The sequence below is a fragment of the Amia ocellicauda genome, chromosome 9, assembly GCF_036373705.1.
Source record: "Amia ocellicauda isolate fAmiCal2 chromosome 9, fAmiCal2.hap1, whole genome shotgun sequence".
Lineage (NCBI taxonomy): Eukaryota > Metazoa > Chordata > Actinopteri > Amiiformes > Amiidae > Amia > Amia ocellicauda.
In genome coordinates this window covers 3,863,412-3,890,083 of record NC_089858.1, presented here as the reverse complement: position 1 = coordinate 3,890,083, position 26,672 = coordinate 3,863,412, and the positions used below count along the sequence as shown (strand labels likewise).

The 26,672-nt window shown below is 41.7% G+C and overlaps 1 protein-coding gene across 3 annotated transcripts in view; it reads left to right on the top strand.

Annotated features, from left to right (window-relative positions):
- LOC136758418 (carboxyl-terminal PDZ ligand of neuronal nitric oxide synthase protein) overlaps positions 1-26,672 on the top strand; it is a 78,903-nt gene that overhangs the window by 40,579 nt on the left and 11,652 nt on the right. For 2 of the 3 annotated variants that reach the window (XM_066712738.1, XM_066712739.1), the window contains 8 exons: positions 2,482-2,574; positions 3,075-3,133; positions 6,130-6,238; positions 8,896-9,025; positions 9,239-9,399; positions 17,762-17,926; positions 20,362-20,527; positions 22,104-22,455. In XM_066712738.1, the coding sequence (XP_066568835.1) occupies positions 2,482-2,574; positions 3,075-3,133; positions 6,130-6,238; positions 8,896-9,025; positions 9,239-9,399; positions 17,762-17,926; positions 20,362-20,527; positions 22,104-22,455 (1,235 nt within the window). Of the gene's footprint in view, positions 1-2,285; positions 2,343-2,481; positions 2,575-3,074; positions 3,134-6,129; positions 6,239-8,895; positions 9,026-9,238; positions 9,400-17,761; positions 17,927-20,361; positions 20,528-22,103; positions 22,456-26,672 lie in introns of all 3 variants that reach the window. The other variant, XM_066712740.1, reaches the window with a different exon arrangement.

Genomic DNA, 26,672 nt, shown 5'->3' with positions numbered 1-26,672 from the left:
AAACTGTAAAGTCGCCCTGGATAAAGGCTTCTGCCAATAAATAAATTATAATATATTTAATGTAAAGGTTGTATATTATTTAATGGCAATTTATTAAAAAAAAATAAACTGTGTCCCCCTATGTTGGGCTTCTGTGCACAATGAAACCTTATTTCAGGGAATAGCTGTGTCATAAGTTTGTGTCTTAGCAGGCTTTGCATTTATCTGTGCTCCCTAAATGTTTACAACTCAATAATTGGACAGTAAAATGTCAATTATGTGGAACCAGGGAGCTGGGACTACAGAACTGTGGGAACCAAAGGTCGTCTCAAACATTGAGGCAAATGCATTTCATTGCAGTACAGACAGGAAAGCATTAATATTTATTGCAGGAATTAAAAATGGTCAAGGTTGGCGTATGCACAGTCGGGGGGCTTGTTTTACAAGGGTGGGTCATTCAGAGGAGTGTTGCAGGTCATCTCCTTGAAGAGGTTTTTAGATCAAAAAGAGCAAGAAAACATAAGGCCGACACTGAGGATGGGTGGGCTTGGAGCGGGGCCGTTTCTTTCTCGTGAGGTTTGTATAAGCTGTTCTGAAGAAGTGAAATGGTTGTAGCATGGCTGGTTTGTCATGAAAATAAATTTCTATGAATAAAATAAGCAGTGTGTGTCAGTGTGTTTGCTTTCTCGTGCCACACGGGACATAGCGATGGAATACTACATTACCGGTAATGAGTGAAGGGTCTTCCTTCAGTTCATTCTTTCTAACCTAAAGGAAGAAAAACACAACAGACAAATTGCACCAACTCTGTAACTCTCTCCGGTCTGTGCACCTAGATGTAAAAGCCATGTGTTCCTTCTTCAAAGCCTATATCTCCTTGCCAAGGGATTACATTTTCTGAAGAGCCGAAACACATCAAAAAGTACACCTTAAAAGCAGAAGAAAAATCAGATAAAAAATAGGATTCTGAGGGGTTTTCCACTTTACAATTGTAACAGTTTTCCTTTAATGCTGCATTGAATGGAAATACAGGTTTTTGGATTTAGTTTAATTTACCAAACAATGTATATCAATTGCATATCCATCGCAATCAATTCTCTGTGCGAAATCCTGCCCCAGTCGTAGTGGCAGACATTGTGTGTGCAAATGATGCTTTATTTTCCGTTGCCACGATTTACATTTGGGACTGCTTTTTGTCAAAACACACCCACACAGCACTCCTGTTATTTCTTGCTCCCAAAGTTCACATGGCAAACGATGACTAAAAACGTGGGATATCGGAAGGTGAAAATATTAATAATAATTAAGTCAAAACGCACATCAGTGTTAAAATATGTTAAGAAACGTTTCTGAGAGAAGTGGCCATTTAAAACTCCATTCTTAACATTCAAAGTTTTTTTAAATGCACCAAAGGGGGGTAATGTTATACAGTCTTTTTTCTGCAGTAGATCCAATTTCATCTTCATTTATTGTGCAGTCATTTGTTAGTACACCGAAATGTTGCTGTTGCAAACTCCTAGAAGTGCCTGGCGTTGGTTTCTTATCAAAATAATTCAGATTCATTCACTCCTCTGATGAACTCCCAGATCCCACTAGCCTTGTTACTGCCAGTGTAAGGGCTTTCCACCTGCCAGAAGAAGAATCAAGCTGAAGAAATCTCAAAGTTGCGCTGTCTTCATTTTGCTTCATATGAGAAGCTTATTGATCTATCCCTGCTCAGAATTGCTGAAATTGAAAAATCCCTGGTTAGACAATTGCCTCGTACCATGTTGGCTTTAGTAATATGGATCAATTTATCCCCCCATGGAGAGAAAACATCTAGAATCGTAGATAACTGTGATGGAGGCAGATCTGTACACGGTGCTGCTGCTGGCTTCATTAACGAGGCCCTGTAGTCAATCCATCACTTCATTTTCCCCTCCCTATACATAGTGTTTCCTCAGCAAAGCCTGCTGTTGCCCTCCATTAAAACTTTAATTTGTGCAGCACATAATGTGAATCGCACGCGTTGCTAATTTGAGTAATTTCACCATCAACACATTTCTCCCATTGTAATTGAAAAACACACACACGCTGAAAACCCTGAACAACAGAAGCCATAATGATACTCTAAACTCATACTGATAAGCACTGAAGAGCATCTCTTGTAAGTTTGCAGCCATTTGTCCCATTCATGTTTTTTCTGTAAATTAATCAAAGTCCATAGGCACAATAAATCAATCTTTCTTGAATTGGGTAAACCGCCTCATGCATGTATTTATGTTCAATGGGAAATGATTATTGATAAGGGCTTGATTTTTCATCAGATCTTCGTGATGTTATAGAGAAAAAGACCCCGAGGCCGATTACAGATCTAATGGCAGGTGCGGACACTGGAAATGAACCAAGCCTTGTCAATACCTCCAACACATCAAATCACACGACCAGTCGACAGAAAAGACCAGAAGCAAAGCGTCTCTCATTCTCACTCGGGACTCATCTACCTCCTCTTTTGATTTGCAGTATGAATTCAAGGCCAAGAACATCAAGAAGAAGAAAGTGAGCATCATTGTGTCTGTGGACGGGGTGAAGGTGGTGCTGAGGAAGAAGCAGAAGGTAAGTTGAGAGCCTAGCAAACTGGCTTTATATTGATTTGGAAAGTACTGGAAGAACCAGGACAGAGTTTGAAACAGAGTTCTCTCATGCTTATCCAACCTTTCTTGATTATTGTTTTATGTGTTATCTTTATTGAGTCTTTCCAAATATTGATTGTCTTTCAACTGTGGTATTAATAGGTTTGGGTTTACTGCACTGAAATTGTGTCCTCCACTCTTGACAGTGCTTTAGGATGGAGGAGTGTAGTATTTTAGTGCTAGTGCATCCTCCGCCCCCCAGTTACACTGGTCAAAGTGTGAGTAGAAGGGACTCGCTGAATCAATAGGGATTAATATAATCAAGCAAATAATTTCAAATGTATTGTTTAAGTCTGGTCTTCAGAACCCCAAAAAAGGGCCATAGATGCCTGGGGAAAAGACGGACTCACTGCATCAATAATGTTTTTTATTATGACATCGTAGTGACTGTGTCTAATGATGATCTATAACTCCCCACGGCAGAGAAAAGAGTGGACCTGGGATGAAAGCAAGATGCTGGTCATGCACGACCCCATTTACAGGTAAGCAGCCCGGACGGTTCGCCAGCCCTCCTCCCAGGATGAACTCATTAATGTGGTTGTCTGTCAGTGTTAACGATCACATTAAACCCGATAAACCAATATGTGGGTCAGAAGCTGAGAGCAAGATTGGAAATCCATCATCCTCTCCAGTGCCAGGTGTGTAAACCAGGCCTATTTATTCTCTCTTACAAGCACATCCTCCTAAGCACTCATTTGTGTTCTGCAGAACTTCATTCCCATGGTTTGTCGTAAGAAGTGCACAAGTCTGTTGATTGAAAAAGGAGTCTGTCCCTTAAAATAACTCTCTCTCACTCCACAGAAGACAACATTTGATAAACGCTGATATGAAGTTTGTACTTTGACATTTCAAACTGTATGTGGGGTTAATTTACCTGTTCCTTTCCTACAGGACAAATCTCAGAGGCCTTTCCTAAAACCATATGGACCATCTTGCTCGTGTGGTTTTTAGTAGCTACTTTCCTACAGAATTGAATCTATTAATTTATTGATCTAACCCAGATAATCAGCTTCACGTATACGGCCAAGTTAATTCTTAAGCCAGTGGAAAGAAAGTTTAATAGAAGCAATCACCGAAATAACCTGGTTTCAAATTAAGTTTGCGAGTACGTTTGACGATACACACTGCTGTGCATGACTACATGTATGAGACGCTGCTTATGTGTGAAGAGTTCGTTGTGTACAATTGTTAAAACCCCTCGGCTGTAGCTTTTCAATAATTCATGTACGTCTAAATATTTCAATTCCTTACATGAAACGGAAAGAGTTTGTGTCAAATTCATGGTTCTGTGGGAGGATAATATTCACCCTATTCAAATTAATCAAAGCAGTCGACTGCAAAATGTCAACAATGTGTAAATGCCTTATTCAGCGTCCTTGGTGCTTCTTATAACTGCACTCGCATATTTGCACTCCACTTCAGTCATGAAATGGGAATGCACAGGACTATTGATGAGCAGGAAATGAATCATTTAATTTAACCAGTTAATGCCCTCTATTTTACATATTGTTCTCCCTGGCTGTACTTGCAGGGCAGTGGGACTTACAAACATTTCAAGTTGCTTCTCATTCGCAGTGTCTTCTTTGTGGTTGCTGTCGATGCTGCATTTCTGGGTGCCCAAGCACTAACAATCAAAATGTTTAATTACATCAGAAAAAAAAACACCCGACAGATTGCTTTAAAGAAGTGTTCAGCCATCCCTAAATTAAAAGGAGAACGAATTGACCGCCAGTGGTTCAGTGATAAACGTGGCTTGTGACTGTATTTCTGTCTAACCCCCCAGATACAATAGATAGGGAATGTTAGGATTTATATAAACCCATTAGTTTATACATTATAATTAAAAGCATTTGCTTACTTCAAATTATTTATACGCTCCGATGGTTTTCCACTCATTTTGAATTATTTATAAATGTGAACACGCGCGTAACATTAACACTGAAACTGGCTATTCTATCAAATACTGAAAGCATCATGTGACCTGTTGACTTCAAACACAATCGAAACCATTCTCATTATTCAGGACGTGTTATTCATATTAGTACTATTGTTGCTGCTGTTGTTATTATTGTTATTGTTATTGAAGTTTGAAGGAAATTTGAACAGACATTTTAATGTAAAGTGCTGTGGTGTCCTGGCAGTGACAGGTGCATGTTTACTTTCATAAATAATTTCAAAATGTTCTCTAGAATACAAATGTGCGCAAAATGTTCAAATCACACTCTTTGGGGATATACGAATCTTTCAATGGACCACTATCGGTCTGATTTCAGAAAATGCTATTTTTAGGAAACCTTAACTCATTAAATTGGAATTAACAGACGTTTTCCTACTATTTCCAGAATTTGAGTCATACTGATGTTCGTTAGGTTTCCTGAGGTGAATTTCCAGGAGTAGTGAACTAGGTTTGTTCCATAGGACCAGATTTGAATGTGTAACTAAATTTCAGTGTTAGTGCAGTTCCTACAACTTTGTTATTATGGATGCGATCAGGGCCGTGTTTAAATAATTCACGGCGAGGCAGGTACTTAAGTGAAACACAGTGGAAGAACCCAGATTACCTACTTGTGTGGAATATCACTAAGTGCTGGTTTAGTTTGCTAGGTTTGCATTAAATAATTCTGCAGGTATTGCAGTGGGCACAACCTGCTGTGAACATGAATGATAAATGAAGTAGAGGAAAAACACGATGTTTGAGCATGATTAATTAACTTCAGGGGAAGGAATTAATTCTCCTGAGTGGTGAGGAGCCCTTAGTGCTTTAGCATAAGATTTTTGCGCTGCGCTGTTTCTTGCTCAGTTGGATTTACAACTGGTCGCTTCACTTTATCTGACAGTTTTTCCTATTCTTACTGCTGTCACAAATACATAGTTGTTTTTTTCCCCCTTTAAATTCATATCATCTACGTAACTTGATTCCCTGACTTTGTTTTTCCAAAGCTTGTTGTTTGCATTTTCCAAATAGTGCTAAAGTGATTTGTCGAAACTTTTATAGTTGCATTAGGAAAACCTGTATGCAGTGAATCTCCCAGTCACTTACTAATTACCAAGATACTCCGCTAGGTGTGACATTTTCTAAGCCATTAAAAAGCACTTGTTCTGTGTAATTCCCTCGTCATCACTGGCATCCTGGCCAGACCCTGCTGCGGTGATGAGGCCTGTGCACTTGGATTGAACAAAATGTATAGCAGAATACAAAGGGATAACGTTACGAGACATAATTGGTTGTGTGTAGGGAATGATTCACTCTAGCATGGTTCAGAGACTGTATTAATTACTACAGGGATCCAATTATTATTTAATGCTGTAAAAAGAATTGTAAACTTGTCAAAGTAACAAAGCAAAGAAGTGTGGCCCAAGCAGAGGGATAGGGGATTGTCACACGGTTTGTTCTTACTCTCGTAATCAAAGGTGTGTTTTTGTTTTTGTTTGTATGTTTATGTATTAACTTGCTTTCTCAAACTTCTCCTCATTTCAGGATTTTCTACGTGTCCCACGATTCCCAAGATTTGAAGATCTTCAGTTACATCGCCCGGGACGGAGCCAGCAACACCTTCAGGTGCAACGTCTTCAAATCCAAGAAGAAGGTACAGAGATATTGACTGCGGTAAAAACTCTTCACTCTGATAGAGGAGAGGCAGCCATTTCACTCGTGTGTGGTTTGCTCTCTTGCCAAATAAACACTTCACACACTGGATATAAACTGGGGCTTACAGCACAAATGACAAAATCTATATTCTCCTCTGCATTCAGTGAGATTTAATTAAGCATGCTCTGCTGTCTGGGTGCAGTTTAATTAGCAGGGCCGGCCTGTGTGAGGAGTCATAGCTGTGGCTTTGTGTTGTTTTTACTGGCAGGAAACTATGAGAATACTGAGCCACCCTTTGTGTCCTCTGGGGCAAACAGCATGGAAACACCTGTAGTTTCAAACTATATAGCAGCTAACTGGTAATGAGCATTGCAAATCCATAACAAGAAACAGTTGGATTTTATACATAGTGGAGTTAAGTGCTTCCAGAAATCTCACTTTCAGACCTTCCTTATTAAGGGAAATTGGCATTAATCCGGGTTTATGTTATTAGAAGAATGGCACAGACTGGGAACTATACATTGGTGTAAAACCATCCAAGGAGGAATCGAACAATATCTGTGTCGGCATTATGTTAGGGATGTTAGTTTAAGGAGGGAGAACTGGGGCTGAATTGGGTTACTCTCAATTAAATCTGAAATGTATTAAGCAAACAACTTTTCTAATGTAAAACAGAACATCAGATATGACCAGCAATAAACAAATTAATCCAAATCAATAAAATGATTGCTATTAATGTTTAGATTGGACTTTTTGTTGGATTAAACCATTAGTAAACCCAAGCCAGTGCTATCAAATCACTTTCTATTGCTATCTCACTTTTTAAGAAAATATATTGGTTATCCACCCATTGTGCATTATAAAAGGGTACTTGGTTTAATTTCAAGCCAACTAAACTTGCCTTTAGCTATAAACTCCCAATGATAATTCATAAGAACATAAAGTGTCCAGTCGAGAGGAGGCCATCCGCCCCATCCTGCTCGTTTGTTGTCCATTAATAACTAAGTGATCAAGGATCCTATCCAGTCTGTTTTTGAATGTTCCCAAATTGTCTCTTCAGCCACATCGCTGGGGAGTTTGTTCAGATTGTGACGCCTCTCTGTGTGAAGAAGTGTCTCCTGTTTTCTGTCTTGAATGCCTTGAAGCCCAATTTCCATTTGTGTCCCCGGGTGTGTGTGTCCCTGCTGATCTGGAAAAGCTACTCTGGTTTGATGTGGTCGATGCCTTTCATGATTTTGAAGACTTGGATAAAGTCCCCACGTAGTCTCCTCTGTTCCAGGGTGAAAAGGTTCAGTTCCTCAGTCTCTCAGTAGGACATTCCCTTCAGACCTGGAATAAGTCTGGTTGCTCTCCTCTGAACTGCCTCTAGAGCAGCGATATCTTTCTTGAAGTGTGGAGCCCAGAACTGTCCACAGTATCCAGATGAGCTCTAACTAGTGCATTGTACAGTCTGAACATCACTGCCCTTGTTATAAATGTAAACCTCTGCCTCCGTTGTTCCTTAATTACTCACAAGGAGCATCCCGATTGAGAATTAAGCGCTCGCTCCAGCCGGCCGCAGCCCAGATATTCATGAAAATGCCTTCTTTGATTCCTCTTAGACGCCTAGTCCACACATCCTGAGCAGACTATAGATGAGGGAACCGGTGCATTTATATCGGATCATTTATTTCATTCACGAGAAACAACAATACCTTCATGGCGGTGAGACTAGAGGGTCTGGAGGCAGATCGCTGAACTGTTTTCACTGTTTTGCTGACTGCGCCCAGGGCAACAAATAACCCCTTATGTTCTCAGCTCTTTGCTTTTAACCTTTATAAATGATTAACCTCCTGTATTCTCCCGTGTTCACTATATATTCAATGTAAAGCTTATACGTTCCCAAACACCTCATAAATAAGCTAAGACAGTTCATCACTGCATTATGTATGCCCTGATCTTTCCCGGGATTCAGTTCAGTAGGAAATCCCCAAATAACAAAGGGAGGCCCCATTTGCCGAGCAGGGGCTGCTTTGCTGGTCAAGTGCGGCCAAGTGCACATCACATATTCACATTGTTGTTTATAAAAAGTAATTTGCCTTTGTAATGCAAAATTCAGTCGGTTTAATCACTGGGTTTGTGGTGTAGGGTGACGTATACATGCATGCTCTTGAGTCATGTCTTTGTAACTCAGCTGTCTAAGATTTGTCTAAGTCTAAGATTTGTTTACTGTTCCTAAATTGGACAGACTGTAAATACTGCCATATTTCACTAATCACAGAGATTATTTTTGATTTTGTATGCACTATTAAAATGAAATAGTAAACATGAAAATAAACAGGGACTGTTTAGGACACAAATGGGAAATGACAAGCAAATGGGGCTCATTCAGTCTGTCTTGCTCATTCAATGTTTCGTAGCTAATTGACCCCAGATCTGAATCTAGACTTTTCTTGAAGGTTCAACCTCAGCTACCCAGTTCCTACTGCCCCTCACAACTATTTATTTAGAGAAGCGCCTGCTATGTTCATCCTTCAGCCTGCCTGATCTCAACATCCACTCTGCTCAGTATTTGTGGGGACGGACGGATGGACGATATTAGTGATGAATACATCTAAACAGGAGGGGGACGGGGGAGTGCTGCGGATGATTGAGCCGGTGTGTGTTTGTCCCCAGACGCAGGCGATGCGGATCGTGCGCACGGTGGGCCAGGCCTTCGAGGTGTGTCACAAGCTGAGCCTGCAGCATGCCCAGCAGAACGCCGACGGCCAGAGCGACGAATCGGCCGAGGAGCAGCCTGCGGACGGTGAGCGGGGGGGGCACTGAGAACAGTATCTTTCCATCCCGCAGTACCGCTCCAGTATCACGGTGTCTGCAAGTTTCGGTTCACGCTGAGCTCTTAATTATTTAATTGGAAACTTAAACGATAATTGCTGAAATGCATATTGTGTAGTGTTGCTGGGGTTGAGTGGGTTTCTTTGTCGTTGGTCTCTTGTCTTGAACCGGCTGTGCTTCATAGGTCGTCAGCTGACGGGGGCGGAGCGGGAGGAGGGGGCGGAGCCAGAGCTGGACCCGGAGGCGTCGGCGCTGTGTGAGCAGGCCGTCAACGAGATCCTGCACAGCCTGGCCGAGCTGGACGTGGTCAAGTCGGCCCAGATCCTCAAAGACAACAGCTATCAGGTTAGAGAGTCATCCAGGCTTCTCACAGAATCCTTCCTGCTGAACTGAAAGCTGCAGCCACAAAGTTGATTTGTGATCTACTGTTTTGGGGTCTATCATAGTGTCGTGTGCCCTGGACCACACAACACTGTGTAGGCAGAGGCTTTTTAAATTGCTTTGGTTAAGTTTTCTCTTTCAAAATAATTAAGGGACTTTTATTATCATACATTTATTAGCAGACGCCTTTACCCAAGGGCAATGTAACGTTTTTACAAGAAACATTTTCGAAGCTTCACAAAGAGCAGTAAAATCCAATCATTGTGAAATACAATATACAATAAGCAGAAATCCCAGTACAAGTGAGCTAACAAGTGCAGACAGAATACAGTGAAGTCGCAGGTATGTGCTGAAGGGTGGGGTGGCAGAGGCTTTTACCTCCAGAAATGGCAAGACTTCACAACACATGCTAACTACATATTTATACTATTTAAAGTCTCAGTAATACTGCAATGGGTGAGTTTTCATTTTAAACAGATTTTTGTAGGGACCAGTTTTTTTTTTTTTTTTACTACACTCAAACGTGTGACGTCATTACTGCACAATGAAGTTCCTGGCCCGGCTTTTACCAGCTTTAGTCAAGACTTCTCATGGGGGCAGGGTAGCACCATTGGCACAGCTTGTGTTAAAAGGCATGTAGGGACACCTTGGGTCATCACAGACCAGCGAGGTACAAATTCAGGCCAGATCATGGGGACAGGAACCGATGAGACACACGGCAGGAAGTGGGAGCCTTGAGAGATTCTGTGGAGATGACTTGGTCCACCTTGAGGAGATCTGAGAGAGAGAGAGAGAGAGAGAGTTCAGATGTATAGTGTCTTTATCCAGAAGGACATTGTCTGAGCTTGAGCTTAAAACTGCTTAGAAAAAAATCAAACTTCTGTATCCGGAGAGTCAAACTCACCTAGAGGTGGCAGGGGCCGTTAAAATGAACCGAGTTTTCTTGGTTTGCTGAACAGTGCAACAACATGTTATACGTATCTGAAAATGGCAGTATTGTGACTGTATATTTATGTGCTAAACATAAAACTTGTGTTTTGTTTTGAAACGAAGCCCTGTGTCTCTAAAGGCAGATTTTCTCGAAGATGGTTAAAAACACCGCAGCACAAATCCTGAGTATTTAGATGTTAATCAAGTGGAGGAAATGAAAAACTGGATTGCTGTCAGGGGAAATGCGAGGGAGTGAAAAGATGCCCTAGTGTGACTAAACATCTCCACACGAACCGGTGGCGTTGTTCCAAAGCATCTGTTTCTTAACAACACTGAAAGAAACACAATTTAGTCCCATTGGTATATAGAGTAATTTAATACACAGCTGACCTTGACCTTGTAATGCAGATCAAACACTTCTGTATCTGACACTTTCACAAAATATCGATCATTTATAAGCCAGTTACACATCGAAGTTCTTCTCAATGTATAACTACAGCCAAGGCCTATAACTGCAATGTTTCTAATGCTTGAAAAAAATATATTTGATAATGACCTCAGCGTTACTTAAACAAGCCCCACCACAAAGTCATAGCTTCAGAAGAGCAAGAACCGCAGCAGATTTAGCGTGAGAGATCGATTGATTATAAACAAATTTCCTGTTTGCGCTTTAGTTATTTTTAAAGCTATATCAGTTCTGCCGCCGGGCTCATGGCTTGGATCTGTGGATGCAGGAAAAAAAAAACAGCTGTGTGCACAGCTCAGGATTTTCACGGACAAATGAAAAAATGAATACATAAATAAATATCGTCATAAATGGCTTTTGCCGCCTAGTCCAATTGAAGTGTTATATAAGTGTGTGCTCTTCAGAGATAACCACCGAACCTGCGCCGTGATGCCCATGTCTCCAAGGAAACTACTTCATCATTGCCACGGCTGTGGAGACGAGATGATCCCCTCTTCACTGGTGGAGTCACAGAGGGAAGAGGTGCGGCAACACTGTTTGAAGAAACTCGTGTGAAACAAAAGCAGAAGTTGACGGCGCTGGTATTCAAGAGCCTCAATGCCACCAACACCCCCGACCACTGCGATTCATTCTCATCAGCTCTAATGAGTTCGGTGTCTCACAGGACACTATAGTTCATGCTTTCTGTAATTATAAACTGCGGGGGAAAAGGAAAGAATGGGAAGGTCTCCGTGATGGGTCGACTGGTTCATGGCGAAAGCGAGGTTTAGTGATATCTCGGCCCGATGTGAGCCAATGTTTTTCTTCTGTCGCTGTCTCTGAAATGTGGAAATCCACCTGACTTTATCCTCGAACACACCTGGTCCCTGAAGTCACCACAATAATAGTCAGAGAGAGACCAATTTCATTTATTAACGGCCACAGCTTAATATAACTATACAAAATAAAGACATCCTTAAAGACATACTTTCTGAGGATATCACCATTTCTGAGGGTCTTTGTTTCTGCAGACACTTCAGTTTCTCCACGAGTGTTATACGGTGATTAGCAAGTAACATATTCTCAGATTTTAGCTGAGAGAATGATTTACACATTGTTGAGCAATAATGAACCTTTAGAATAAAGAACTGGTCCCATGTGGTCGATACACAGGCTAAAACTATTCTTGGCGCTTATATTGTGGCTGTTTGGTGGCAATCTCCTGTTTCACCAGCTGGTTCTGTGTTACTGGAGAAGCAGCATCGACTCCTGTCCCGGGCCTGCGCCGCCCTGAAAACGGGAGTCCAATACTAGTAATAGTTAACGGAAACGGCAGGCCTTACCGATTTTTATTTTCTATTCTGTGTTTGGAGTTAGGCTTTAGCTTTAAGCTTTATAAGCCCAGGCATGAACGCGTCCGAGGGTTTGACAGAGTGATTCCCAGTCCTTAAAGCAGAAGCCTGTCATAAGAATTAGGATGATAAATGTTTCTGTTGCACTAAAAACTCTGGATTAATTGGAGAAAGTATCTAAATGCATTCAAATGTAGAAAATGCATGTAGGGTTCAATTATTCCCCCCGGTCTTTATTGAGTAGAAATAAGCTATTCTTCACTGACACAAATCACTGGAATGATTTACATGAAGTGGCTTCTATTCGTACATATTCTTTATTTATAAACCCTGTTGTTGCTGTCCCCTCTCTCTCTCTCTCTCTCTCTCTCTTTCTCTTTCTCTTTTTCTCACACACACAGCCTCTCTCCTCATTCTGTTGATATCAGGAACACAGATGTCTCATGAAATGATGTATTTCACAAGCAAGGTTTCTGTTCTTTGCTAAAGGGCACAGTGTGTTAGGCAAGGCACAGTTACTCCTTTACTACAAGCTCTCTGGATGCTTTTGAGACTGAAGAGACTCGTTAGATTAATGCATTTGTGTCGTGATTACCTGTAGGGATGGTGTGCATGCCCCTCCCCCACACACACAGCCAGTGATTGGACAGGACGGTTGTAAAAACGATTAATTGAAAGGAAGATGGTTTGTAAATGATCACTGCTATACGTTATTAAATTGCAGTTGCAATAACTAGTTAATGCCGAAGTGCTCATTGTTTTACTGCACACAACACGCAGATCATGAATTGGGTTCCTCCTAAAATCACTCTTACAGCAAAGAGCAATTGTAAGGAAAGAAAGCATTTCAAAAACTGGAGTCTAGCGCCATCTAGTAGCAAGTGTGTGCTGGCACAGTTAGCATGAATTTGAGTGTATTTATTGTATTAGATACAGGAAAACTTTGCTTAATAGGTGCTAAAAATGAAGGACCTGAAATGTTGCAATATAATAATTTGTAATATACCTTCAAGCAACTATTAAAAATATGGATCTGGTATAATATGGAAATTATGGGGAAAAACAGGTAATTACATTTTATTTTAAAACTCACACAGTTGAAGAATTGTTTTTTAAGGAAATAAAAGAAAATACTGCTACTCAGTGTTGTTTAACCAGACTGCAGTGTCATAATGCAGGCAAAATGCATAATTTAATTTGCAACACAAATAAGTGTCACATGTTCAAATTTCCCGAATAATGTTTTGTGCAGCCCGTTGTTCATTGGTAATTAATGTACTATAAGTATCTTTTCTCTCCTTTTAATGACAATATATGAATATATTGGATTATGCTCATGCATTAGAGATGTGTTTCTTTTGGGTTCTTGTAAGAGCAGAGTAGATTGGTTTTGAGTAAGACTCGCACGCTGCGGCAGAATTGAGTGAATGCACTCCGGCATGATGTAGGTCTATGAGGACTGGCACCAGCGCTGTTATATTCCTGCTTTCTTCCTGAAAACGGGCATTAATTGATTCAAGAGAGAACAGGCATAATTAAAAGGAAAGATGGAGGTTTGAAGAATTAAATATCGATCAGGTCTAATGGTCTTTCTGCGTTAGTGACTTCTGTCCTTGTGGGAGGCAGCGCTAAGTCAGGCGGTTGTGAAAAGACCCTCTTTTTTCCCTTTTCCTCACAATAATCTGCTCTAAAAAGTGTCTGTTTTTTGTATTTGTTTGTTCTGTCAATACAGAGGTGTCCAGCTCTCAGTGTTAAACTGGGGCTCAGGGTGTAAATGAGGGCAGGGATGTCAGGGGTAAACAGGAGGGCCGTGAATGATTTTCTTGGGTTGAAAAGAAAGCCGAATAACACTGATTTTAGTATCACTTTTCTCCCTCCCCCTGAGACGGTGGGCTGTTATATTTCCAGCCCTCCATGTGAAGCTTAATATGATTTAAAGCGTGCAGGATTTCATGAGATTTAGCCATGCCCAGTCACTATAATTAAGTCTAGTTTTCCCTTTTTTTCTGAATACACTTTAGCTGGGTTTTAGCTTTTTAATCCAGTTTAATCTTTAATGTATACATTTGTATATTTAGAAATTGTTGTTTTTATTCTTTCTGTTGAGGGATAGCGGTTTCTTTTTTATTTAAATGTCATGTGCAAAGTACATGTTTCTTTCTTAAGCTAACATTCTAGAGTGTAAGAAAGTAAAAGAGTGACTCACAATTCATTCTATATAAAAAAGGTATTGTCTTCTGAGTGTATTTGTGTTGCATATTCATCTTGTCACTATTGGTAACTGGTGACGTTTCTACAAATCTCTGGCTAGTGAGCTTCCTAATGCAAATAAAACAGTGAAAAGCCAACTTAAAACCATGTATTAAGCGAAAACCCATTTGGATGGAAAACTGTTTCAGCCCTGGCTGAGGCCTCTGTGTTGTGTGTGGCGATGGATGCCGGAATTGATTTGCAATTGATTGTCCACTTAATTTTCCTGGAGTGAGAATGGCGTGACGCTAATGGGCTGCAGCGGACAGTTTCGGCTATAAAGCCCTAATGATGCAAGAGTTTCCTCTGAAATGCCTATCTACAGCTTGCCCCCTCACCAGGGCTCTCGAACTCAATTCCCGTTTGCCCGCCATGTCTTCAGGGTTTTGTTTCAGCTGAGCTCACAGTTACTGAATTTGTCTGATTTAGTAGATTAAGTGGACAGATTTCATTCGTCTCTCCAGGCTGCACAGTCCACATTGGGTAAGGGCCCCTACTCGAATTAAAGGAATATTGCAAGGCACAGACTAAAAATAAGCTCACAACAAGGTTATACTTGTATAATTTGGTCAAATAACAAGATAGATGAAGTCTTTGGGAGTGCCAGCTGGAATACCAAATGGCAGACACCCTCTGTGCCACACCAGGCCCTGAGATATGATTTTAACCCAATCAGTTAAGGCTTTGACCAGTCTGCAGATCACTTGGTACTTTAAAGCTTTGCAGAAGGAGAAATAAACCTGAAAAGGAGAGAATTGTTTTCTCTCCGTTTTCCCTTCTCTATTCTTCTTAACAGTGTTGGCACCCACCGTCTATATAAGCCAAAAGCCCGCTGGCAAAGACAAATGTGCCTCCCTGTCCCGATGCAAATTTAAACTGCGCAGCAACAGAGCAAGTAGATACACTTAAAAGAATCCCAGTCCTTATCACAATGAAACAGAAGTGGAGCGCTGCAGGATTACTCCTCGGAGATGCTCTGTCTTGGTTTGTCCTAAGCGACGGTGGGGGGGATGTTCTTGATAACGTTTAAGAATTGCGTTCTGTTGATGAGGATGCTTTTAAGTTTGGCATTTTTCTTCCCCCTGCTCACTCTACTTCAGTCTGAGGCATTTTGTTCTTGGAAATTAAGTCTTTGAGTCTTCTCCTTGTCATTCATTATTGGATAACCACTCACAAAGTTCTCTCAGCTTGTTGCATTACTGTGAGAGCTCATCTAATTGAAACCTGCAACCCAAGTAGCAGCAACTAAATTAAACTTTAGAGGCGTATGAATCAAGTAGGAATTAAAATTAGGTTCATGTAAGACAAACTTTATTGCCCACATTTTTAAACTGCAAATGGAAAAGGTTAATTGGAATAGCTTTATCTACAGCGGCCTAGTATTGGTATTTTATTTTTACAGTGCCATTTTCCACTCCACCTGTTTGCTCCCAGGCTGTGCTGGATGTGTATGTGGAGAAAATCTCGTTAATTGTCTAGGTAGGAGATCGTGGAGCTGAGCTACGTCATGCACAGCACAAGCAAAGAATAGATTAGATTTCCTCCGTCTACAGTTTGGTTTTTGGTGAGGATTTTGGAGTGAAGATTAATAGTTTTTATTATTTGGTTTCTTAACAGAGGCCCTTATTGAGGGCAACTAACAGTTTACATTAGAAACCTCTCAAAACCTTACAAAGTGCAGAAATACAATCTGTACTGAATACAATAAGCATTCATCCCCAAACAAATAAGCTGATAAGGCCAATATAATACGGTAAAGGCCTAGCTATGTGCTAAATTGATTTGTTCTTTTTCTCACGGGAAACACTGTTGTTTGCCCAGAATCTAACTTAAAAAATGGAAACAATAATAAGGTATTCTGGGATTCTTTCCAGAGCAGTATGTTCTGAAACTGTATATCTATAGAGTGTTAAGAGTTAAAAAGTATTCCATAACCACTAATGATCTTTAATGTAATCTGATGTATTACTCCAAATCAGGAGAGCATTACATTTTCTTTTAGATTACTTTTTGATTCCTGCCTTTGATAAATAAACACTCTCAAGACGTAAAGCCAAGTGTAAATATCTTCTCTATTTCATGTACAGTTTTATTAACACAGAAGACTGATTGACAGTGTACTGGTTTAAAATCTAATCAAGAGAGTTTTATATAAAGCCATGCGGGGTCTTGCATTAATCAGAGGACTGTGAGGTGCACACCGTGCCTCCAGGATGAAGACACAATTTCAAGAGATGCCACTCAGAAACCAGTATGCGCTCACACATTCTGTCCTGAATGTATTTTGAATTTCACATGATATTGGTCTGAGCTTGTCTGCCCTTTCGCTTATCCTTGCTCTGTTTCAATATCAACACAATCTACAGGGGCGTATTGCTTCCACAAGAATCGATGCTTGAACCAGGGAGAAAACGCCTGTAATCTGTAAATGAATCCAACGGCAGGCTGTGTAAAGTGTTGCTTGCTACGTTTCTGCTGCTCTCCGCCACTGTGTGGGGAACCCTAACAGACTCCCAGCTCTATTCATTCCTGGCGACACATTACATTTTTCATGCAGATTTACGTGTGTTTTCCTATTGCAAATGCACTAATTCAACACATGCTGCTAATGATCACTTCCTACCGATCTTCTATCGCCCTTAGAATGGATGCCAGGGATGAATGGCAAGGCTACAGGTCTTTTAGAATGAATTAAGGAAAAATCAATTTATTGAGACAAACTGTAGTGTGTTTTAAATTGCTTGTATTGTTTGTGTAGACTACACTTGGTTTGTTCTCACAAGATACTGCTATGGTAATTGTTGTAGTTATTACTACTGTTATTAAGTTTGCCACTCTGGTCATAACTAGAAGGAGCTTAATGTTGCAAAGGAGAGAACAGTAAATCTGTACCCTTCATCGCAGTTTTTTTGTTTGTTTGTCCTAAAGCAGGGTGTACTTGCTCACGAATTATCGACGATATAATTATGTATTGCAGGTGTCTATCTGGTTTACTAGTTTGTATTGCGCTTGTTCCTCGTACTGCCACCTCCGTTCCTCAGGGAACAGCTGTACTGAGGACAATAAAACGTGTCGTACAGATGTTTAAGTTCCTGTTCGTGGCTCGAATTCTTGGGAGGGGGAGATGGATGATGCCAGGAATGATTTTGCTGTTAGTTTTCTGCAGATCGTTTACAGATTAAAAACAAGAATAATACAACAGTAATCTGGATATATACCAGGTTGTTTGTATTTGGTGTTATTCGAAGTTAACTACCCCATTTTACTTGGCCTTTAAACTAATATTGTGAAAAAGAGCTGTGCGTGTGTTTGGCTGAGGTTGTATTGTGTTGTCGTATTCCCATCCCAGGACTTGGAGAAGTGCACCCTGTTCACAGCAGCGCCGCTCCCCCCGCTGTCTCCCAGCAGCCACTGCTCCCCCAAACTGACGCCCCTGGCTTCCCAGCACCACCTGCAACTCCTGCAGCACCAGCTTCACCAGCAGCAGCAACAGACCCAGGTGGCGGTGGCACAGGTGAGGGCATCATACCGACCGAGCCGGGGCTTGTGTGCAGCTCTGAGGTGACCTACTGGGGGAGGACAACAGGAGCACGATGTGTGGGCACTGTCTTTGAATTCACAAACACGCTTTTTTCATTTGTGACTGTAATTTAGTCAGATGTGTGCAGGAATAAGAAGCCATAATCACCAATACGTCCTTTGTGTTGTTTTCTCAATTATGGTCACACATTTATTTATGTTTAAAACGTGCATTCAAATACATCATCTCTTATTCTCTTCTCTTCTCATCTCTTGGGCCATAGTGTGTGGTTTCGACTGACTGTTTGCATGTTTTTCCTATTAAAAATGTACAAAGCAGGGGAATAAGAGACAACATTGGCAAGACTATCCATTAAGAAGTACAAATATGTGAACAGTGCAATCATTCCGCCCCACAGGATGCCCTCATTGTCATTTGGATTAACATTTTCATACATGGGGTCGAGGTTTGTTTTTGGGTGCATTTGTTTTTGTTAGAACTTACAAGGAATCACATATTAATTTTATTTCCGTCCCACTCTGGTGTGCAGATGCATAAAGGCATCTTCTTTGAGAATGACTCGGTTGCCCCTTAGCGTGTGCAGTCGGATGTCCACTCGGGTTCGAAACTGCTGTCTCTCCCATGTCTCCGTCCCTCCCACTTGCAGTGATGAACCTTTTTTATTCCAAAAGTGCTGTGAATAAAATAATTTTAAACCTTATAGACCGAGCCAAATGTTTTAAAAGATGTGATGAGGAATATTGACATGTGTGTCCGTAAACTTGGCTGACCTTAAGTGACAACGCCTGAGTGATTCATAGTTCCCTTCTGCTGTGTTAGAGAAACAGGGGCGAGGCTGAATTTATTTCCCTTATTCAATCTGTTCTGAGTGAGCAATGCATTGTGCTGCAACCCTAAACTGCTGAACTAGTGTTATTATTAACAGATGCCCTTATCCAGGGGGACTAACAGTTAACACAAGAAACATCTTAAAGCATTACCAAGTGCAGTGACACCATCAGTATGAAATACAGTAAGCATACATCGTAGTAAATGAGCTGACAAGTGCAGACAGATTACAGTTAAGTCCCAGGTATGTGCCACAGGGAAGGGTAGGCATAAGAGAAGCTGCAGTAACATAGGGCTGCTACACAAAAGCGCAAGGTGTCACACTTCTTTGCACAGTGGGAAGGATCTGACAACATGAAACAGCCAAGACCCAGACAGAGTCACACAAGGCAAGGAGACTAGAGGTCTGAATGTGTTAATATGCATTCACTTTTTGAAAACATAATTAATTTAGGCTGTGAATGAGATCACCATGTATCCCACCCTTATCTGTTAGGATTGTTTGATTAGCTTATCGATCTTCGTTAAGCTGTTTCTGCAGTGATTAATAATCATAATCATACTGTTGATCTCTCAATCTCATTTTATTGTCATACCTACCTTCCACATTAAACTAAACAAAGTCAAGTTCAGCTGCTTTCCATAATGAACTAATTTCAATTACCACCTGCTATTGTGTATTGCCATCACCATTTAATAAGTTTCAGCATTGTTGTCTTAAAGTAGGACACCTCATCTCCAGGTTGAATTGCACAGGACGCTCTTTTGATTGTTATTATGTGGGGTCCATTATCGCTGGGCTTCTTGAGTTATCAGCATATGGCCAGCTGTGCGTTGCCTGACTGAGCCAGACGGTCTCTTGTGTGTTCAGGGTCCATCTGTGACGGCATGTTCTGTCTGAATGAGCAAACCAATGAATAAATTAATAAACGTGGGTCCAAACACAAAGGCACTGCTGTGTCAGGGCTTGATTTCTGTTAATGTCGCTCCAACTACTTTACTTTCTATCTGCAAATGAGATCCTGTTTATTATACTGTTTAGCAGTGTCTACTCGCCAGCGGTTACGCAAATTGGTTAATACAATAGCTCGTTTCCGGATGTGTAAAACAATCAGCTACACGGTTCTGTTCATCAGTCCCTGATACTTTGTGTTTCTGCCTCTAGATGGAGCAGTTTGCTTAGGAGGTGTTTAAATAAAGCACAGTAACCATGGCCCAAACTCACAATGTGTGATTGTCATGTCTTCTAACTGAAATTGTATTACTTCTGTGTTCTTTCTGGATGTATGAGATGTTGTGCAAAACATTTAACATGCACAACAAGCTGAGTTGGCAACTATTACAATTATGAAACTGGATGTGTGATTATACGGTTACACAGAAAATACTGTCTAGGATGCTGTTTTTTCCAAATAGATTCTTTGAGATGTTTGTCTGTAGGGAGGCTAACAAAAAATTACAAAAATATGGTATGGTTTGTTCATTTTTAAGTGCCGACCTAATAAAGCTGTACATGTTCATTCTCCCAAGCAGAAAGAGTCTCTTGTAAAAGCCTATGTCTCTCTCTCTCTCCCATCCAGGTGCAGCTGCTGAAGGACCAGCTGTCAGCCGAGACCACGGCTCGGATTGAGGCCCAGGCCCGAGTCCATCAGCTCCTGCTTCAGAACCGAGACCTCCTGCAGCACGTGGCCCTGCTGGTCAAACAACTCAAAGACCTGGAGATCAAAGTCCAGAGCACAGTCAGCAGTAAGGTCTTTTCACACCAACCTTCATTAGTGGGCCAAACAATCCATCTGAGTACAAAATAAAAGGACAGCTTGTATATCACACACGTAAGGATTAGACGCACACATCTTTAGCTAAAAATAATTTATTTTTGTTAAAATTAACAATCAACACCCTTTTTTGGTCTATAATCCACTGTAGTGGACCTACAGTAGCCGATCTGTGTTGTGTTTTCATTCTGGTTAAAGGTAAATGTACATCCTGAACTGTTGCTGGTAACTGAATGTGTTTTTAATCCTGATAGTTCTATGTATGGATCATTCTCTTATACACAAGATGAGAGGTATAGGAATGTTTGGGCATGCTGTTGTGTGATTGGCTGGTGTCTCAAATGTGATTTATGATAATGTATGGTTCAGTATGGTTCATGTGTGTATTAGTGAGGAAAATCAAAACCTTTTGCTCCAATACTACATATGCCACATCAGTTCTCACCAGAGATTAATTCCTCTCAATTTGAGTTCTGACACATAAACAATTTAACGTGCGTTTACATTTTGTTTTTAATTGTGAAGACGGTAACTGTTGAATCTCATTGACTCCTCGATTACATTTCTGCAGATGTGAATACCCTGACAGCCCCAAACACAGACTGCAAAGGGGAATTAAGTGCAGAAAATACCAAAGTAACATCATTGTCAGAAGTAATGTGTTTGTCAAGGCAAGAGTTATTATATATACACGCACAATCGCTTTTTTGTCAGACATTGTCGGCAGTACTTCGCTGCGCTGGAGGTTTATAGCATGTTGAAGCCTGGGTGCTGAGAGAGGAGTCTGGAAAATCCCGAGGCACCTCTCACCCCTCCACTGGGCCTCTGTTTGTTCAGATAAGGAGTGGGTTTCTTTCTTCTAGGGCCGCTAATATTGTAAGCTTCAGTTTTTAAACATGAGCTGCACAGGTCAGAGGCTTTCACTGAACAACACAGCTGTGTGGTGTGTGACGCGCTGTAGCTCTCGATCGTTTTACGCTCGTAAATCCTCTGGAGTTGACTGATCCGCGAGAGAGCAAGATGAATGTGCCACTTGAGAAAGGCCTGCACCCAGAGTGCATCCAGCTGGCCAGGAGCTCCCAGGGAGGGGCACACAGCTGTCTGAACACTGGCGTGGGGAGGCGGGTGGGAGTCGGTCTGGTTGTCCTCTGCTCTGTCCACACCACACCCACAATGCACCTGTGGATTCCACGCGTCGTGCAGGTTCATATCATTAACCGTTCAAGCTCAATTGAAGGCATCCAATTAGTGTAATCACTGGGCTGTGAGCATCACAGTGTGACAGATAGAGGAAGCCCTTGACAAACTGTGTCATAAGATGAGTCACAAGGGAAGACAGCATTGACTAATTAGCCGCTCTAAAATGGGGGTGGGGGGTGCAGATGATTGTAAAATGTGTATAAAAAGGTGGGTTTACTGTAGTGTACTCAAGTGTCGTGTACAGTGTTGGCTTGAGAAGAAACTCACTCCAGTGCAGGAAAGCTGTGGTTCTGCAGCATGAATACGTGGACCACATGGCTAGGACTGAATATCGTCTTGTTTACCAGCTGACAGGAACACCATGATGTGGAACTCGGTGTTGACGCAGTCGCTCTCCCTGAACCTGAAGAACCACCACAGCTTGGGAATGGACCTGCCCATCACCTCCACTCCGGCGGGAGACCCCAGGAGTGCCCCCAGCCTGATGGCCCAGGTGGACTGCGCCGAGTCCTACCTGAACCTCCTGAATCTCGAGAAGGGGACGCCCGGTGCCGGCGGCCTGCAGGAGGAGAGCACGGCGAGCAGGACCGCCCTCGGCAGGAATGGGAACGGCCGAGACGTGGAGGGATCGGACACCGGGAGCAGCGAACTTGCTCTGCTCCGGACTGCCGCCAACAGCCAGAGAGCGGGGGCTGAAAGGTAAGAGCTGAACCGTTCGATTTGATTAATGATTCCAGCTAACTCAGTCTAGCCAACACTCCCAAAATCAAAACATCATCTTCGAAAAATTTGCACCATACGCTACTATAAGGGAAATCTGTTTTATACTACTAGAACATGAGATAAAAACCCTAACAGGTAAACAATACCCCTTCCTAATGAAAATATTTGGCAGAAAAGTCATAATTTGGTTTCATATTTTTGTAGTTAGGCACAGGCATGGAACATGTCTGTAAACCTGTGTTATTGATTGATTTGTTATCTTAATGCAGACAGAGGCCTTGGTAGGCTGTCCTGTGCATTGCTGGATCATATGTAACACACATGCTCACACAGACTGGGATATGTTAGGCGCCTGGACCCAGAACTACAGCCAATGAAAACCAGTGGAATGCCACATCCTTGCAATTTAAGACTGACAATGTTGCTTTATTCAAAGAAGAAAGCAGACAGCCTGGTTTCGCTTTCACAGCGCTTGGCGAAGATCCAAGCTGAGGAGACGCACATCTTACACTTTTACGCCTCTCTCCATCACGGGCTGTCGAGAGGGAGAGGAATGCCGTCTAGTGTTTCAACTCTTCATTTGGTCAAACACAAACGCGGAGATCGATGACGGGTACCTCGTGTTACTGCACTGTCGTTCCTCCACACTGTCATCCCTGGAGACACATCCATCAGTCCGCCGCACTGTTTTGAAACACGGGGACATGAGAGAGGACTTCCCGTCTAATCATTTTCATAGGATATGTCACCTGGGGATTGGCACTAAGACAGGAAAGGAACATAAGATCAAAGGGGTGGGGAGTCGTGGTCGTTTAGAATATCCTAACGCAATGTCTGCTTTCCTTAAAGAGCAACATAGGAAGCCCGTTTGTGTTTAAGCTCAGGTGGGACATGCCAATGCAGAACTTACAGGCATCTCGTATTAAATGACGAGGGTGGGGACCCGTTATAGGGATGGATTATGGGCTTGCATTAAGAGCACACTAAAGAACAGCAACATTGTGTCTGTGATTCTTGCTTTTCTGCTGTGCCTTTGTGCGAGGGGAGGGAGGGGGATTGTGTACACGCTGCACAAAGAAACTTCATAAATAATTCAAATGGCGGCGCAGTTAAGTTAACATGAAGTTAACGGAGAACTCCATTCACTACCCTCTCATATTGACATAATGCCCTGAGAGATAGGCTTATTGACCGACTTCCACAATTAGTCTTGCCTCGCTCTGTTCCCTTTCTTTATGTGAACAATGGATGTCAAATTCCAGGAATATTCTAAAGAAAATAATCCACTGTGCTGCGGTCCCCGAGTTACTGTGTGGGCGTGGGACTGGTGCCGCTGTGTTACCTGACAGAACACAGACATGTCTTAGTTTTTAAGGGATGCTCTCTCTACCTGCATTTACAAATTGCTCTCACCTTCTGGAAGCTCTGGCAATATCTAGAGAAGGTATGACAGCTACTGCTAGAACCGTTAGTCATAATTCTTGTATATGCTTGTGTTGAGTGTTTCCCGTAAAACTGGAGACAAATACAAATCGAACTGACTCAGAGCGCCAGAATTTGTGTCTAATTGAGTGTCTGCCTCTTATAATGGTGCACCTGTGGTATTCTGTATGACATCGCATGAGTCCTTATCTTGAGGAAGACTACATGCTTTACATGGGCTTTGTGCTTGTTGTTCTCTTTCAAATTCACCCTATAGGTTGTGATCGGTTATTAACCCAGGAACCCACACGACAAACATTGAACAGGCTTGACTGAAATACATTATCCCTCTTTATCAGGCCTCTGTAAGTGACCTATATGTCACACTGAATTCCTCAGGTTTAAGCCACAATAACACTCAGGATTGCTTCCACCGTCCTGCCTGAATTTGTATTTCTAAGCCACACACCTCAGTTTGAATGTGCTTCGCTGGGAGAGTCTGTTTGCTGCTTAATACCCCTCACATAAAAAATAAGGAAACATTAACCCCTGGACTGTGCGCACATTACTCAAACTGTGTCAGAGTTCATCGTTGGGGGCAGTGGAGTAATGCCACCAAGCGGACCTAATCGCCGCGATGACCCTGGAAGTAGATGATAATAAATAATTCCTGATTTGCTCACTCTCTCCCTCCCTCCCTCAGACTTGGGAAATGACTATTAGAATCATTCGGTTTATAAAATGCTTCGGTGGACACAGGCGCTATTCTGGAATAAGTGCTTGTTAATACCACTGTAGTTCAGATCTGCACTTGCCTCTACAGTCGTTTATTTATTGTGTGATATGCTATATATATATATATATATATATATATATCTTCAGTGTAATCACAACAAGCCTGGGAATTGATGTTTTCTAAAGGGAAACATTCGCCTTTTAACTTTGCTAATGTACTGTCAGCCTTTTCGGGGACGGCGGCGTCATTAGGAGTTGATTTAATTCTGAAGGTACCATTCATCAACACAGTGCGATAATAGATGTTCAAAGGCGGGAGACATCTGCCCGGAGGATTTATCTACAGAGCCTCGGGCAGCTGTTGATGGAGTAAAATTGAACCGTCCTGTACAAACTAGTGCAGATCTGGGGCTAATTATACTGTTTTGGGGGATGTGCAGCTCTACAGGGTTATCCCCAGAAATGTCAAGTGGATGCTAGAAATGCAAACCAAACTCTAGCAGAGCTGATTTACAAATTAGGAAGCCTTTTTACTAATACTGAACTGCCCTACGTTTTACAGACTAACCTTAATGGAATTGTGAAAGAAACGTGTGGACATATTTATCAACATCTCTTATTGGAACTGGAAACAGAAAAACTGATCTCTATCTTGTTCCTAGATATTAGGCCGAGGTTACGATATAACCGTATTTCCAGATCAGCAGGGACACACGCACCCGGGGACACAAATGGAAATTGGGCTTCAAGGCATTCAAACCGGAAAACAGGTGACACTTCTTCACACAGAGAGTCGTCACAATCTGAACAAACTGCCCAGCGATGTGGTAGATGCTGAAAGTTTGGGAACATTTAAATATAGACTGGATAGGATCCTTAGATCACTCAGTTATTAATGGACACCAAACGAGCACGATGGGGTGAATGGCCTCCTCTCGTTTGTAAACTTTTTTATGTTCTTATGTATTGCCGAGGTGCACTTAATCACCACTGAATGCAACGCCACACTTTGATATACAGAGTTTCAGAAGTCCTGTATCTGTGTGTCCAGTTTACTGTGATTGTAGTGTAGTGTATTGTAGTACAGTTCAGTGTTGTGTAGCGAGATTTCTCTCATGGCGATCCCAACTGCGAACTGAATTACAGGTAAATGGGATGGACAGTGATTACAAGGCATTGTATTTGTGTTAGTTAGTTACTTCGTTAGTGAATTACTGAATTAGCTTGTTACAGACCAATCAAATAAGACAAACTGGACACTCCCACCTAAAAAAGTCCACCAAGATCATAGGATCATGTTATTACATGAGAAAGTCTCCTATAAGGCTATGAATACATGGATACAATGGAAAGACAATCTATAGAAGTTGCACAGCAGATGCAAGATACATGCATGTACAAATGTACACCCACACACCTGCACACAAACCCACATTTCGACCTTCACAGATGGGTGTAGGACATAAATAAGCATGTTAGATTTGCATATTTAAATGCAGGTATTCAGGAGGGAGAGGGAAGCAATAAATGCCATAAATAACATTCCTTCTGAGCTTTTTAATAAGTATAAAGTCACACATTTAATGGAAGTTTCTATATCTGTAATGCAGCTTTGGCTATGAGTCTCTGCTCACTGGTTTCACGTGTATATTCTTACAACAAATAAATACAATGTTACATCTGCCCGGCATGGAAACAGGAAAGATAAAACATGAAAGGAATAATAATTAGAAATCCAATACCAAGATCCATAACTTTTTCAGGCGGCTGAATATAGTGGGACACGCTTTTCTCTTTCTTTCTTACCTTTGAATGATTTTGCAATTCAGATACAAAATGCCTGAATCAAAAATCACATGTAAATGCCCGGCGGTGTCCAGCAGGACTTGGCGTTTTCCCCTAGGCTGTAGCTTTGCCTCTTGCTGGGGTGCTGGTTTGTGTTGGTAAGAGTTTAGTTTTTGAGATTCCGGTCATGTCCACCATGCCTAGCCTATTAGGAGCAATAAATGCATTTCTACATCACTGGGCTCAACAGA